The sequence below is a fragment of the Dipodomys merriami genome, unplaced genomic scaffold (genome assembly GCF_024711535.1).
Source record: "Dipodomys merriami isolate MVZ:Mamm:240054 unplaced genomic scaffold, mDipMer1.0.p SCAF_3, whole genome shotgun sequence".
Taxonomy (NCBI): domain Eukaryota; kingdom Metazoa; phylum Chordata; class Mammalia; order Rodentia; family Heteromyidae; genus Dipodomys; species Dipodomys merriami.
This window is the reverse complement of record NW_027204492.1, coordinates 109,245,961-109,262,962: the sequence shown is the minus strand read 5'-3', so window position 1 is coordinate 109,262,962 and position 17,002 is coordinate 109,245,961. Positions and strand designations below refer to the sequence as shown.

General features: G+C 45.0%; 1 protein-coding gene across 22 annotated transcripts in view; it reads right to left on the bottom strand.

The window, feature by feature from the left end:
- Map7d2 (MAP7 domain containing 2) overlaps positions 1-17,002 on the bottom strand; it is a 94,563-nt gene that overhangs the window by 54,675 nt on the left and 22,886 nt on the right. For all 22 annotated transcript variants that reach the window (XM_070040738.1, XM_070040740.1, XM_070040742.1 and 19 more), the window contains exons 2-3: positions 6,890-6,967; positions 4,826-4,989 (exon numbers count right to left, since the gene is read on the bottom strand). In XM_070040738.1, coding sequence (XP_069896839.1) covers positions 4,826-4,989; positions 6,890-6,967 — 242 coding nt within the window. The remainder of the gene's footprint in view (positions 1-4,825; positions 4,990-6,889; positions 6,968-17,002) is intronic.

The window sequence follows — 17,002 nt, the reverse complement described above, 5'->3', positions numbered from 1 at the left end:
ATACCACCACTTCTGTTTTTCTGAGTGGTTTATGGGAGATAAGTGTCTCACGGACTTTCCTGCCCCAGCTGGCTTTGAACCATGATCCTCAGATCTCAGCCTCCTGAGTAGCTAAGATTACAGATGTAAGCCACCAGCACTGGGCTGCTGTCAACTCTTGGGAGTTAGGCTTTGTTCTGCATTGAGATGAGGGAACACTATGATAAACAGTCCTGCAGAAGCTGAATTCAAGTGGTTTAACCTCCAGATAATGTTCTATTTGCTTCTGTGCTTTCTTACATTCCTACTGCGGTGGGGAATGCAGAAATATCACTCACTTCTACCTTGGTAGAGATATGAGGTCTTTTACCAAGAACAACATTGTGGCAAACACAGTGATAAGGAGGCAGGGGAGGGCCACATTTCGTGTAGCAATTGGCTTCTCGTCTTCTCCTAAATACCAGACCTGGGGAGGGAGGATCTGTTAGGCAACACATTTTCCAATAGGATGGAGAAGCAAAATGGCCTGCACAAGAGGCTTTTTCTTGGTTGAGTCAAGATGCAACAAAAAAAGACTTAAATTGAGCATCGAGAAGAGAATCAAGAGTCTCTACATCTAAGTGCTGAGCATGCAACCATCTTCATAGAGCTCTCCAAGAAGCATTGTAGTGATCACAGACAGCTGCCTTTGCATTGGTATTTCCACAGTGAAGATGGATCCTGTTATCCTAAAGAACACCCATGAAGTCACTAAATAGGGCCTCAGTACGGGTAAACGCAGCCAAACACTGATGTGATTGCACTGGACAGCCTGTATGCGGCAAGGGCCCAATCTACGCCTGGGTCTCCTGGGGTCCAGAGGGTAGGAGCAGATGGCAGCAGAAAGCTTCTCCTTCCTTAGGTGGCTACACAACCTTGGGAAGCCCAGCTCTGAACCTAGTCCAGCCTTCTCATGCTGTACCATCCTGCACCAAGGAGAAGAGAAAGGCAAGCTCAGCTTGTGTTTATGCTGACAAGGGTCAGACAGCATTCCCCCTACCCCCACCATAGTAGAGGTGCAAGGAAGCACAGTACCAACTAGAAAACTTGGAAGTGAAATCAGTAGACTCAGCTGCATCAGGACCAACCATCTGGCATGTATTCCCTCATCTGCAAGGGACTGACTGCTTGATTTGACATGCTTCCAGCCCTGCTGATGAAGGGTAATGCTACACAGGAATTGCCTCCCAAGTGGACCCTGTGATATGGAGGATGTGTGAGAGAAGGAAAGCATAGAATGTAACGTTTCTTCGTGCTCCTTCCTGCATGCGGCAGTGACAAGCTTTCTCATGAATCAGCAGGATGTGAGGAATGGAAATGAAGAGACCAGGGACAGTGGGCACAAGTTCTAAGTCATCAAGAATGGAGGATAAGAAGAAAATGGGCAAATCTAGGGACTCATGAGAAAGATACAAGTTGAAAATGGGAATTCTGTCCCAAGTAACCAAAACAGCTTCTCACACTGTGGCTTTTGTTTTGTTTTGTTTTTTATAATCTATACACTTGGTGCCACGATTCCTTCTAGGTACTTCTCTCCTGACCTTGCTACAATCTCTAAGGTCAGCTGAAGTAATTGGCCGGAATGTCACATTTCTGAGTGATTACTCTGTACTAGATGCTTTGTTGGGCACTTTCACAAAAGTCATCTCCTTTCATTCCTGGGACCATCTTGGGAGCTGAAGAGAGAGAGAGAGTTAGACAGGTTTTGGGCCATTTTGAGGCTTGAGCTGAGCAGATAAAGTCACAGCCATCACACTGCAGGCAGCAATGGTGAGCCATGATTAAGAGCTTTGTTTAGATCTTCACTTGCTTAAGATGAACAGAGAGCTCACCATAAGCAGGTGTATCATGAGCAAAGATGCATCTCATTGTGTATGCTTGTGCAGATATTTTTATGTGCTCTTGAAATAAAAAGGAAGTGGGAAGTCATATAATAGTGACAGACAAACATTCACAGATAGGAAAAATACTAAATTTATACAAAAATCTTGAGATACCACCTCACCCCAGTTAGAATGGCTATAATCAAGAACTCTAATAACAGCAGATGCTGGGGCTGGGAAGGTAGCTCAGTGGTAGAGTGCTTGCCTTGCATGCAAGAGGCCCTGGGTTCGATTCCTCAGCACCACATAAGCAAAAAGAAAAAAGCCGGAAGTGGCGCTGTGTCTCAAGTGGTAGAGCACTAGCCTTGAGCTGAAGAGCTGAGGGACAGCACCCAGGCCCAGAATTCAGGCACCATGACCGGACCAAAAAAAAAAAAACAACAGCAGATGCTGGAGAGGATGTGGACAGAAGGGAACCTTACTGCATTGTTGGTGGGAATGTAAACTTGTTCAACCACTTTGGAAAGCAGTATGGAGGTTCCTCAAAAGAGTCCACATAGAGCTCCCCTATGACCCAGCAATCCCACTTTTGGGCATTTACCCAAATGTTTACAAACAAGACCACACTAAAGCTACCAGCACAACTATGTTTATTGCAGCATTATTTACTATAGCTAAGATATGGAACCAACCCAGATGCCCCTCAGTAGATGAATGGATCAAGAAAATGTGGTATATATACACAATGGAATTCTATGGCTCCATTAGAAAGAATAACATTGCCCTATTTGTTAGGAAATGGAAAGGCTTGGAAAAAATTATATTAAGTGAAGTAAGCCAGGCCCAAAGAAACATAGGTCCCATGGTTTCCCTTATTTGCAATATCTAGTATATGTCTGAGTCAAGCAGAAAAGGTCAGATAAGGTGATGTTAGAGAAATGAACCCTAAGATATGTATTCAAATTTTTTTTCTTTCATGCAATTGTTTCTAACACATTATAAGATGATTTCTTTGTTGCTATGTATGTCCCTCCCCCACAGCATAACCCCTGCTTTCACTGTATTTGATGTCAGTATAATTTGTGGAGGGAAAGGGGAAAAACAAATCATTTAAGTAGGGATACAGGTGGACCCATTGCAACAATGAGATGTACAAGTCATATGTAGAAAACAAACGTTACAACTTTGGTGCAGGGGGGGAAGAGGGGCGGGGAGGATTGGGTGGGGGGTCGGGGGGAGGATGGGAAGGGATGGGAAGGGGAAACAAAAGAGGAGGCTACAATGCTTGATAAGAAATGTACTCATTATCTTGCCCATGTAATTGTAACCCCTCTGTAGAGTATTTTCACAATAAAAAAAGGAAAAAAATAAATTTATACAAAAATCTTTGTATCCCATTGTGGAGATTTCCAAACTGCTATATTGTTAACATTAAAACTTGAGTCATGATTATTACCTGATTCAAGGCTATGACTGTATCCTCAAAATATACTTGTTAAGGGATGGGAAGGTGGCTCAGTAGTAGAGTGCTTGCCTTGCATGCATGAAGCCCTAGGTTCGATTCCTCAGCACCACATAAGCAGAAAAAGCCAAAAGTGGTGCTGTGGCTCAAGTGGTAGAGTGCTAGCCCTGAACTGAAGATCTGAGGGACAGTGCCCAGGCCCAGAGTTCAGGCCCCATGACCAACAAAAAAAAATTACACACACACACACACACACACACACACACACACACACACACACACACACACACACACACTTGCTAGCTGGGCACTGGTGGCTCACACTTGGAATCCTAGCTACTTAGGAGACTAAGCTCTGAGGATCAAGATTTGAAGCCAGCCCAGACAGGAAAGGTCATGAGACTCTTACCTCTCTAACCATCAAAAAGTCAGAAGTAGGGGCCGGGAAGGTAGCTCAGTGGTAGAGCACTTGCCTTGCATGCATGAGGCCCTGGGTTCGATTCTTCAACACCACATAAGCAAAAAGAAAAAAGCCAGAAGTGGCGCTGTAGCTCAAGTGGTAGAGCGCTAGCCTTGAGCTGAAGGGCTGAGGGACAGCACCCAAGCCCAGAGTTCAGGCCCCACAACTGGACCCCCCAAAAAAATTCAGAAGTAGAGCTGTGGCTCAAGTAGTAGAATGCCAGCTTTTAGCAAAATACCTAGGGGACAACACCCAGAACCCAAGTTCAAGCCCCAGTACCAGCACAGAAAAAAAGAAAATCTATAATCCAAATATGTTTTTTTGGTTGAAGGTAGTATTAGGGCTTCTACTCAGGGCCTTGTCATTACTAGGCAAGCAATCTAACTCTTGATCCACATCTCTAGCCCTCAAATATACTTCCTAAATATACTCTCGGAGGGTAGCAATGAAGGCTTCTGTAGGAAATAACTGCTTTCCTTCTATTGTTTTTAAAAAAAGGTAACTGAAAAGAAAGGATAATTAAAGCAATGGACTACAATAAAATTGACATGCACAACCATCTTTGTGTTTGTAGGTAAGCTAATTTTCCAGTGGTAAATAGGAGTTACTCTTGACTCTCACAGCTCAGGCTCAGGCCTCATGGGTGCTGTGGAAGCATGAACTCCCCACTGAAACCCTCTGCTCTCCACCCCCAGCCAGCCCTGTCATAATCCCTGCATTTTAAGAGTCAGAAAAGGTTATACCTGGAAACAGTCTCGAACACCACCAAATCTACCCCTCTACTGCACACAAGCAAAACAATCAAGACTCAAACTTAGCCAAGTTCACACACAGCAAAGGAGTTCTTAAGTCAAATGGGCTAGGTCTGTTTGCTCCTAGCAGTACAGTTGCTACTGGATCACTGTGTCACGGTGCTGAAAGGTGATATGAGACAGCAAGACAAGGTTCCAAGAGCAAGTCTCTCCCATTCTCCAGAGCTGGGCAGCAAGCCTGCACGCTCTGAGCACTATGACCTAGCTGAGCTGCCAATGTGTCTGTGGCGGTAGGCTCACGGGACCTCACCTCCTCCTCCCGGAGCTTCTGCTTCCTCTTCTCTTCCACAGCAGCTCTCTTCTGGTCCTCACGCTGCCTTTGTTCCTCCATTTTTCGCCATCGCTCCTCAATTTGCTTTTCATATTGGATCTTGGCTCTTTTCTCTTTCTCTAGGATCTGCTGCTCCCGGGCGGCTGGAACGGGAAAGCAGAAGAGAGGTGTGATGCTTAGAGCAATCCAGGTGGGTTAACTGAGACCAAGGACACAGACGTGAAGAGTCTGCTGGAATGAAGGCATGCAGTGATTGAGAGCAAGGCATCTCTGCCACTAGCTGGATGGCTTGGGGCATGTTAACTATGTCATTTGTCTGCCTCGCTTTCTTAGTGAAAGGGGGACAGTAATGTTTGCTACATCACAATATGACAGAGATTAAAGGAGCAAGTATACAATAAGTGCCCCCCACCATGGGAGCTATGACTCCTGTTGCTATCATTGAGTCAAACTTGCACACACTAGCAAAGTCACATACTAGCTTGAGAAATGATAGCTACAAGAATACATTTATTCAGGGCTGGGAAGGTGGCTCAGTGGTAGAGCACTTGCCTTGCATTCCTGAGGCCCTGGGTTCGATTCCTCAGCACCACATAAGCAAAAAGAAAAAAAGCCGGAAGTGGTGCTGTGGCTCAAGTGGTAGAGCACTAGCCTTGAGCTGAAGAGCTGAGGGACAGCGCCCAGGTCCAGAGTTCAGGCCCCACGACTAGACCCCCCCCCCCAAAAAAAAAGAATACATTTATTCAAAAGATAAAGTTAACTGTGCGGGCACTAAGCAGTGAGCTGAACAAAAGGTCAAAATACACACATTGCTGGGGGGAGGTGGGGAGGGAAGGGATGGTAGGAGAACAAAAAGGAGGGGTAACAATGCTCCATAGGAAACGTACTCATTATTTTACTCATGTAACTGTAACCCCTCTGTACAGCATCTTTACAATAAAATACAATTTTTTAAAATACACAAAGAAGACTGGTATTCTTACCACGCCCGTACTTACTAAGAAGCTCTTAACTCTGTCAAACTAGACGAGGCTAAGGAGGAAGAACTTGAAAGATCCTTAGGTGTCTCAATTCCTCAAGAAACTCACCATCAACCTATCTCAAGTACCCTGTCCTGGGGTGGTCTCTACTGCCTCGACTAGGCACCCTGTTCTAATGCAGAAAATGACTTCTGTGATGATTTTTCTCTATTTTTTTTGGTCAGTTGTGGGACTTGAACTCTGGGCCTGGGTGCTGTCCCTGAGCTCTTCAGCTCAAGGCCAGTGTTCTACCACTAAAGCCACAGCACCATTTCAGGTTTTCTGGTGGTTTATTGGAGATAGGAGTCTCACAGGTGGGCGGGCTGGCTTTGAACCATGATCCTCAGATCTCAGCCTCCTTAGTAGCTAAGATTACAGGCATGAGCCACCAGTGCCTGGCTTCAATTCTTCTCATGATGGCCCTTCTAGATGCCCCAAAGAGAAGCTGGCCATCTACCCTTGAGGATATTAGGACTTTCCCAAGTCAGGCATGATGACTGGTTTTCTTTTCTTTGTTTGAATTTGTAGCTTCTCTTGTCAAGGTGATCACACTGGGGTTAATTACAGAAGTGACGTAGTGACTACATTGTGTGTGGAGCTTGTTACCCTCCCTCATTTTTCTCCCTCTTTCCCTCCCTCACATTGCCCCACCCATGTTGTACAGATCATTTCCAAGACTGTCTTGTGAGTATCACTGTGGCATTGGTTCCCCCTTTGTTGTTTGTCTCAGCCTTCTGTTGTTCCCCTTCCCTTCCCTGATTCAGATAAATGAATAGACTGTTTTTCTTTACCACCACGTCTACAGCGAGCACCAGGCATAGGACCCAGCAGAGGTCCACTGTGTGCTGAGAGAAGCGTTTGGAGGGTGAGGCAGTCGTTTGAACACGGCAGGCACGCTTCATGTGGATGGAGGGCAGTCCCGCTTCTCGTCCCATTTACTGACAGATGTTTAAGGCCTTTTGAAAAAAAAACATGACCACATCTCCACTTCTTTGAACCTAGTGAACCAAAGTAGAGAACTTACCCAGACATTTTTCTCTTTCTTCTCGTCTCTCTTTAGCTAATCTTTGTCTCTCATCGGATTTTAAAAATCCATCCATAGCTGCAAGAGAGAAAACAAAATATGATTTTTTTTAATTTGGATTTTGTCAGTCATGGGGCTTGAACTCTGGGCCTGGTCGCTGTCCCTCACAGTTCAGCTCAAGGCTAGCACTCTACCGCTTGAGCCACAGCACCACTTCCAGTAGTCTGATGGCTTATTGGAGATAAGAGTCTCATGGACTTTCCTGCCCAGGCTGGTTTTGAATCGTAATCCTCAGCTCTCAGCCTCCTGAGTAGCTAGGATTATAGGCGTGAACCACCAGCATCCATCCCAAAATATTATTTTAACTTTCTTTTTTTTGTAAGTTGTGGGGCTTGAACTCTGGGCCTGGGCGCTGTCCCTCAGCTCTTCAGCTCAAGGCTAGTGCTCTACCACTTGAGTCATCGCACTTCTGGTTTTCTGGTGGTTTATTAGAGATAAGAGTTTCACGGACTTTCCTGCTCAAGCTAGATATCAATCTCAATCCTCAGATCTCAGTCTCCTGAGTAGCTAGGATTACAGGAGCTCTCTGGTTTTAACTTTTGACATATTCCCTGTCAGCTGAGTGCTAAGGCCAGCTAGGCACACAGCGTGCGTCTGGCTATGTATATACATATCATCCATCACCATCAGCTCATCCCCACCACACTTGCGCAGGCCCCAACAGCCAAGGGACAGTAGCTGCAGCTTTCTGAGTGTTCCTGTAATAGCAACCACACCAGCCCAGGAGAACCAAGCCCATTCCCTAATCCTCTGTCCCCACTCCTGACCTTCAAGGGACCAGAAAGTACAGTAATTGACCAAGAGGCCTGGCAGTGTGCAGAGAAGCTCACCGGGCCTCTTCCAGCCTTGCTCCCAGATCTTAGGGAGCAGCACCTAGGGAAGAGAAAAAGCCCCAAAATGGACAATATTTTGGATACCAATTATTACAGATGGTGAATACTTTCTTTAACAGTCCCATGCTGAGTAACACAGCGAGCATTTGAGTAGAGCACTGTGAAACGGAATGCTCAAGTCGGATTTGGGCTGTGCCAAGTTTGCTCTGATGTCAATCTCAGACTCTCAGAATCACAAAGGAGGAATGAATATAGTATATTCCCATGTATTTGTCATTCAGATACCTAAAAATAATATGGACAACTCTCTCTCTCTCTCTCTCTCTCTCTCACACACACACACACACACACACACGTGTACACACATGCACACACACACAATCCAGGTATCCCTGGTGCTCAGTATCTCTACTCACCCCCTATAGGACCCCAACAGGCTTTGTAAATTATAGATTCAATGGCTCTTCATGGTTTTTTAAGATTAGAAATAATTTACTACCCTCTGTTACAATTGGCTTTTAAGCACACCATTATGGAGAAGTACGCTTTAGGGCTAATGCAAGCACACGCACATTCCTGGGGCGTAGGCGTTCCTCTCTGGGAGCATCACTAATTTCCAGAATGACTCGCTGCCATAGCAACTTGCACTCCTTTCAGGGAAGCCCTTGCCTTTTGATGTCTAGGAAAGAGGCCCCGGAAGCCAGGCCTGCAGTGTAAGTAGCAGTAATACTTCCCCACGTTCAAAGTTCCCCATGTGCATTTGGTTTTCCAGGTTGTATTATGTGTTTGGGATATGAAAGCTTGAGACAGAAGTACTACAAAACCCTCTCAGGGTCTGCAAGTCCCATTCTCCATGTTTGTTTTCTGCAAGCCCTTAATTAGTATAAGGTTCCCCAAAACATGAATGTGATTATGAATTTAAAGGCCAAGCCGGGCACCAGCAGCTCACGCCTATAATACTAGCTACTCAGGAGGCTGAGACCTGAGGTTTGCAGTTCGAAGCCAGCCCAGGCAGGAAAGTCCATGAGACTCTTATCTCCAATAAACTACTCAGACGAAGCTGGAAGTGGTGCTGTGGCTCAAGTGGTAGAGCGTTAGCCTTGAGCAAAAGAAGTTCAGGGACAGCACCCAGGCCCAGAGTTCAAGCCCCAGGACCAGGAAAAAATAAATTAAAAAAAAGGTCAAACTTGGCCGGGCACTGAGGGCTCACACCTGTCATCCTAGCTACTCAAGAGGCTGAGATCTCAGGATCACCGTTCAAAGCCAGCCCCGGCAGGAAAGTCCCTGAGACTCTTATCTCCAATAAACCACCAGAAAACCAGAAGTGGTGCTGTGGTTCAAGTGGTAGAGCGCTCACCTTGAGCTGAGGAGCTGAGGGACAGCACCCAGGCCCAGAGTTCAAACCCCACAACAGACAAAAAAATGTCAAACTCTCAATCCAGGACAATGTGATTCACTTCAGCTCTGCCTTTTCTCCTTCATACCTTCTGGCTGACACTATGTCCTACCCTCCCATTCCCATACCCTCCTTCCTCACCACACTTGCCACATTTGTTTAAACTCCACCCACCTCCAAGACCCCACAGTCCCTCAGATCCATGATACCCTGCATTCAACAATTTCTGGAAGCCTTATTTCCTCTTCCTTTCCCACAAAGATCTCTGGAATTCCGTCTCCCCTGGTGAGCTCGAGAGCCACGGATGGCTGACTTATGGCTGACTTACGTCTAGGTCTCCTCAGGTTCAGCCCCAGTCCCTTCCCCACTGGCTCTGAGGTGCACACACAGGGCTCCAAAGGCAGGCAAGAAGTTAGTGACAGGGGAGCAGGGGGACAATCTTCCTCACGCTTTCAGGTTCTAGTGTCTACTTCATGAGTTACATTAGTATGAATTTGTTGAGTGCAAGAAGCTTTCAAGTCGAGAATGCCTGAGGTTTTCTTCCCTTTAGCATCCACACCAACCTACCCACCCAAGGTGGCCCCAAGCCCCACTCTGACACTGTTTTGATGTTAAAAGACCTAACGCATACCTAACGCAAACCTGAGAACGGCGGGTGTTCCATGGGCCTGGTCTTATGCTGCCCCCTTGTGGACATGTGTAAGAGTTACACCTTCAAATTCTTTCCTTCATCATGTTCATGGTCATCACATCATTATAATGAGAGGATGATAAAGCAATTCTTCTTGGATTTACTGTGCCCAACCCGCCTATGATGACATAGGTACTATTATACGTCTCATCTTTACAAGTGCAGAAACAGGGAACAGAGAGGTTAATTGACTTGTCCAGGGCTGTACCATCAGAAACAGAGAAAGCCAAATTCTAATGTGAGAACTTGAATCTAACACCCATACTCTCCATCACTTTTCCGAAAGGAAAAAATAGAGGCACTCTGACCCAGTGAGGTACATAGGAAACAAATCCTGTCCTGGTCCCAAGAATAATAAGCCTGCAAATCAGGAGAGGAGAAATGTGCCTAAATCATTGGAGAAGTATAAAATAGGCAATACTGTGAGCCAGCTGAGCACAGATGTGGCGACTGCCCACACAGTCATCTGCTCCCTTCTCACACTGATGGCATGGAAATGTGTACTCAGGAGTTCACGGATGCTGATACTGGGTGGGGAATGAGGGTAGCCAGAGGACCCTGGGTATCACTGTCTCTACTTGTTTGTGGCAAGCAATTCAGCTTTGCCCCACTGAAGGGGATGGAGTGACTCAAACAGCCTAACCTGGCTAGCCGAGAATCTCTGTGCTGTTCAGTTGGTAGTCACCAACTACATATTGCTGTGTCAGTGTAAACGAATCAAACCAAGTACAAGCTCAGTTCCTCAGGCACGTGGGGGCACATTTGAAGCACTCAAATGTGTGCGTAGCTATCCTACTGCTCCGTGGTAAATGAGAAGCCTGCTGGCACACTCCTGATTCCATTCAAGTGTAGCTGCTCTGAGGCAGATGTAGAAAAAAGAAAGAAGGAAGATCAGGGCTCAGTCAGAGCTGAATTTTTCTGGAAGAGTAAGGCTGAGGTGGGGCCTCTCTGTTCCACTACACAGCAGTAATTCTCTCCTATTCAAATGACTAGCAAATGCCCCAAGAACAACCATTTAATGAGCCAAATCACCTGCAGCGCCAGCCGCTGACAAGAGACCCCTTTCCTTCATCCCAGGGCAAAGAGAGGTGCAGCATAAACTAGACGGCCGTGGACTTGATCTGGTATCACCATTATCACAACATGGTCAGATTTAAACCAGAAGGAATCATAGTAGACTACCATGAACACCCACACCAGGAGATGCTTCTTGAAGATGCAAGATACAATAGACTCAAGGGTTAATGCTGAATTCAATTTGTGTCTGTGTGTGTGCGCGTGCGTGCGCATGCATACCATTCCTAGGGCTTGAACTCCGTGCCTGGGCATTATCCCTGAGCTTCCTTTGCTCAAGGTTCTCTCTCTCCACAGTGCCACTTGGGGCTTTTTTTGAGTAGTGTATGGAGCTAACAGTCTCATGGACTTTCTCCTACCTGGGCTGGCTTTGAACTGCAATCCTCAGATCTCAGCCTCCTGAATAGCGAGGATTACACGCATGAGGCACCAGCACCTGGCCCCATGTGTCTTTTAGGTATACAATTATTGTTTCTCTTTTAAAATCAGGGGCCCAGTGTTATCTTGATAACATGAGAACAGGCAGATAATCAAACCGTGCTCTTCAGGGGGTCGGGGGACAGGAAGAAAGAAGTAGGAAGCTATAAAGAGCATTAGAAGAGGTCCCAGTAGTGATGGAAACATTCTGTCTTGACTGAACCACTGGCAGCACCATGGTTGTGATACTGCACTCCGGTGTTATAATGCATTCCCCCTGAGGGAGGCCATTAGAATTAGGGTATGCAGGGCCGTCTCTCTGCAACATTTCTATTAAGTGCTTGGGAGTCAACAGTGACCTCAGCATAGAAAAGCTTAACTATGGAGAAAACCAACCTGGTTCAAGGAAGATGCTCCGGGCGGGCTCTAAACACAAAGAAGGAACAAGGAACGCTGTAGCTGAAATGCCCTACTTAGAAGAAAGGCAAGGGAGCTTGTGCGGGAGCTACCCTCGGCCTGTTCTTCACGCAGTAAATGTGTACTTCCGCAATGGAGGCCTTTTCCTCCACAACTCACCACTATGGGGAAATTAAAAACAGCCATGCTGCGGCTAGGAAGGTGGCTCAGTGGTAGAGTGCTTGCCTTGCATGCATGAGGCCCCGGGTTCGATTCCTCAGCACCACATAAGCAGAAAAGGCCAGAAGTGGAGCTGTGGCTCAAGTGGTAGAGCGCTAGCCTTGAGCTGAAGAGCTGAGGGACAGCACCCAGGCCAAGAGTTCAGGCCCCGCGACTGACAAAAAAAAACAAAAACAAACACAAAACAGCGATGCCAGCAGAACAATTAAAAAAAAAAAAAAAAAAAAAACCTCACACTTCACTGACTTGGCTCTTGCTTAGAATAACTTCCCATTATCCTGGGGCTCCAGCAAAACATTTTCAAAAACCTAATTTTAAAGTGAGTTTTATTAGCCTGAAGCACTCTCCTACTAGAATATTAATGAGCTGATATTGGTCAATTCTTCACGGTACTGGTAGGAACCATTATTGAAATAGCAAAGTTTTTAAGGGAAGCAGTTCTGTTTGACTTTAAAAACTTAACGGAGGGAATGTGGCTTAGTGGTAGAGTGCTTGCCTAGCATGCCTAAAGGCCTAGGTTCAGTTCCTCAGTACCACATAAACAGAAAAAGCCAGAAGTGGTAGAGTGCTAGCCTTGAGCAAAAGAAGCTCAGGGACAGTGCCCAGGCCCTGAGTTCAAGCCCCAGGACTGGCCAAAAAAAAAACAAAACTTAATTGAACAAATGAATTAAAAAATAATCTGCTAAACAATAATAATCTGCTGGGCGCTGGTGGCTCATGCCTGTAATCCTAGCTCCTTCAGGAGGTTGAGATCTCAAGATCGTAGTTCAAAGCCAGCCCAGGCAGGAAAGTCTGTGAGACTATCTCCAATTAACCATCAGAAAACCAGAAGTGGAACTGGTGGCTCAAGTAGTAGAGCACTAGCCTTGAGCTGAAGAGCGCAGGGACAGTTCCAGGTCGAGAGTTCAAGCCCCATGACCAACAAAAATAAAAATAAAAAATAACGTACAGTTGGCGATATGTAGTATCTGGTTACAAGCAATAGAGAAATGTAAACGGAAACAAAAATGGAGGATGGGATTAGAAGGTCTCTGAGAACATTGTAATAAAGCTTTTCAACCAGCCTAGAGGCCCATCAAAGTCCTGGAATAGCACAAGATGGACTTTTTGAGCACTGCATCCACTTAAAGATTGATGACAGGCTTCTTTCCAGCCTAAGGTGGGTCAAAGAATAGCTTCTAAAACAAAGGGTCTTTAGCTTACCTACCTACGCTAGCCCATACGTGGAGGTCAAACACAATTCAGTGAAAGTCTGCCACCCTTGGGACAGTGACTGCCCAGGAGCTGGTCCTGAGGACTTAAATAAAGCTCTAAGCCCCTCACACTTTAGTAAAATAGGTGCCTGGGTAAAAATCTTTGTAAGTCTCACCCTTGAGATGACACGCTTTCAGAATCATGGAAGTGTATATATTTTCCACATGAACTTTCCTGACACTTTCACTGTGTCCCAATGTCTTGCCTGAATTCTTCTCTTACCACATTCAAGGACTGAGGATGATTAACTAAGCTGACTTTCCAGTTATAGTTCCTTCCTCTTCCGATTTTCTCACAGCCACCAAGAAAGCTGTCTCTGTTGACTGCAGCCCCATTCATGTGAAATGGGGGTATGTGGCTCAAGTAGTAGTAGAGTACTTGCCTAGCAAGCAGGAGGTTTTGAGTTCAAACTACAGTACTGCCAAAGAAAAACAATGGGCCGGGGGGTGGGTGGGTAGAGAACCTTAGCTGGGCTGGGAATGTGACTTAGTGGTAGAGTACTTGCTTCACATGCATGAAGCCCAGGGTTCGATTCCTCAGTACCTACCACATACACAGAAACAGCCGGAAGTGGTGCTGTGGCTTAAGTGGTAGAGTGCTAGCCTTTAGCAAAAGAAGCTCAGGGACAGTGCCCAGGACCAGACTTCAAGGCCCAGGACTGGCAAAAACAAAAAGGAAAAGGAAAAAGAAAAGAAAACCCCATAGCCCTGCCAGGGACCAGTGGCTCATGCCTATAATCCTAGCTATTCAGGAGGCTGAAATCTAAGGATCAAGGTTCAAAGCCAGCCCAAGCAGAAAAACCCCTGTAAGACTCTTATCTCCAATTAACCACTCAAAAACCAGAAGCAGTGCTGTGGCTCCATGTGGTAGAGTGCTAGCCTTGAGCAAAAGAGTTCAGGCTCAGTGCCAGGCCCTGAGTTCAAACCTCACAACCAAAAAAGAAGCCCTTTTGGCTCCACTCATATGGCCCTACTGTATCCTAGGTCAAGGGACTTTGTGAAAATACTATAACATCCCATTATTCAAGTTCCTCTTCTGTAAATCGGGAACATACGGCTTGATTCTCAGGGATGGATCCCTTCCCCTGATACTATATGAAAACAGCCCAGACAAGTTGTGACAGATGCTCCCTGCCCTCTGAGCCTCAGTCTTTCCAAGAACCCCATAAATTCCCCCAGGACAGCCCCCACAACTTCCCAATAGGTCATAATTTCCATCCTAAAACTTGATCTGTCAAGCTGATAATTCACTTAGAAGGTGAGATGAACAAAAGCTAAAAAAAAAAAAAAAAAGTGCCAGGTGCCAGTGGCTCACACCTGTAACCCTAGCTACTCAGGCGGCTGAGCTCAAAGCCAGCCCAGGCAGGAAAGAATCTCCAATCTCCACCAGAAAACTACAAGTTATGCTGTTCGTTCAAAGTGGTAGAGTGAAAAAGGTCAGAGTGGTTGAGTGAAAAAGCTTAGGGACAGAGCCCAGGACCTGAGTTCAAGACCCGTGCCCAACAACAACAACAAAAAAAGCTAAAACAGCGAAAGATGACACAAGTTTAAAAAGTTAAACTCAACTGATAAGGTATCTATTTTACACCACAATGTGAAAGCATACATAATTCCTGGCAGAAGGCAGGATTCACTGGGATAGTTGCCTTACTACAATCGATAAAATACAAATAGACAGAATTTCAAAAGAAGCCAATGTGCACAGTGTACTCTTTCTTTCCAGCATAATTTGCTATTCATAAGTAAAATCTAATCATTAAAAGCAGGGCTGCTACTGAGCCTGTTACCCTACCATTCTTCTCCGTCGCGGTAGCTACACATCATCTCTGCCCCTTTCCCAACACTTTCCTTTCTGTGTACTCTGATCATCGCAGAGTTGTTTCTGTGGATCTGCTCGTCAATCACAAGACAGAAAAATGTTTACAGTGTAGAGACTTTGATTTCTACCACATTAATATACTGTAGTTAGCAGAAAGGCTAGAATATTAGAAAGAGAATAAACAAGGTTCGTATTTAGGTAGCTTTAAAAAAAAGTGGCAATTTCACCCATTTTTTTAAAAAAATTCTTTTTTAAAAAAAAATGAGTGCAATCTATTATTACTATAGAGGTGATGCAGAGAGGGATTACAAATATATGAGTCAGATAATGAGTACATTTCTTTTCGTACAATGTCTTCTCTTCCCTCACTCTCTCCCAATCCTTCCCACCCATCTCCACCCACATGTTGTACAGTTCACTTTCATCAATGTCCAGTGGGCTCCACTGCTGCACTTTTTCACCCTTTTTCCCTCGAGATCTGTGCCCTACCTCCTCCACCCTCCCGGAAGATATACATGTGAATACACCATACTCAAGAAGCTTGTTAAGGTGTCTGCTAGCATCACTGCATATAATTTGTTCTCCTGGAATGACTGTGGCTAAGTGCATCATTAGTAGCGGTAAGGGATTTATAGCAATATCTATGACACAAACATGCCCAGCGCCATCTCCTGGATAAAAGTAGGAAATCATCGTGGGAATATGCAATGGATTGGGAGCCAGAAGACCACTGTTTGAACAGGAGACTCCAAAGTCAAAGACATACATCTGCATTCACCGGCCCTATTGGGCCAAAAAAAAAGGCCCTTCTTGAGGACATTAGTACAAATTCGACCCTTAATCATATATACTCTGCAGATGAAAACAAGTAACTTTGTGTCTTACAACAAATATCCTGCCCACAGGAGAAAAGGAGAAGAAAAGATGGATGGAAAAAGCTTTTATTCCAGTAAAAACCCATAAGCACTTGAAAATTGAGTTTACTTGATTTGATCAGCACTAAAGGAAGTCTTACACATTTGATCAAAGTTATTAAAAAATATAACATTTCCCTTTGGGTATGTTTTTACCATAAAGAATTGGTAAAATGTAGATTGTCTTACAACTGCAGTGACTGTGTCCTTTTTATAGTAACAGGAAGGATGTCTGTGTTTCCAAGGTAACACAAGGTTTTGCTCATTCAATACAGCACAGAGTGCTTTCCACGAGCACAGTTATCAATCTTTTTTTTTTCCTACTATTTCAAAATTGGAGTTCTCTGCTAGGGCCAGGGAATGATAGTTCTATACATACCATATATAAGCCAAAATGGTCACCAAATCTAAGAAACAAAGATAAAGAGCAAATACTATATTAGTATATATACTATCTATAGCATATATACATATTTACTATATATATATTTATATTCTATTCTCATGTTTTTCTTCAGATGGTCATTATTCAGGGCAATAGGAAGCTATTCAGTCCAATCCACTCTAAGAACTAGATTCTGTGCAGAAAAGTGTCCGCAGAGACCAAGTAAAAGCTAAAGGCATTTCAAATACAGGAGAAAACTGAAGTACAGCCTAGTCCTTCTCCTGGCCCCCTCCTTATACTTTCTTTTCCTTCCCCTGCCCTTCAAACTGGAGGTCAATCCTATATTCAATACTGTCCTTCCATGGGCCCCAAGAAAACAGTGGCTCATACATCTCAGTTACATACTGACAAGAGTTTAGGAGAATGTAAATGTTAAAGGTGAATTTTAACATGGAGAGGTGGATGCTATACAAATACTGTGTAGGTATCTGAACTAGGTGCTACTCAGGAGGCTGAGATCTGAGGATCGCAGTTAAAGGCAGCCTAGGCAGGAAAGTCTGTGAGACTTTTTTTTTTTTTTTTGTCGGTCATGGGGCCTGAACTCTGGGCCTGGGCGCTGTCCCTCAGCTCTTCAG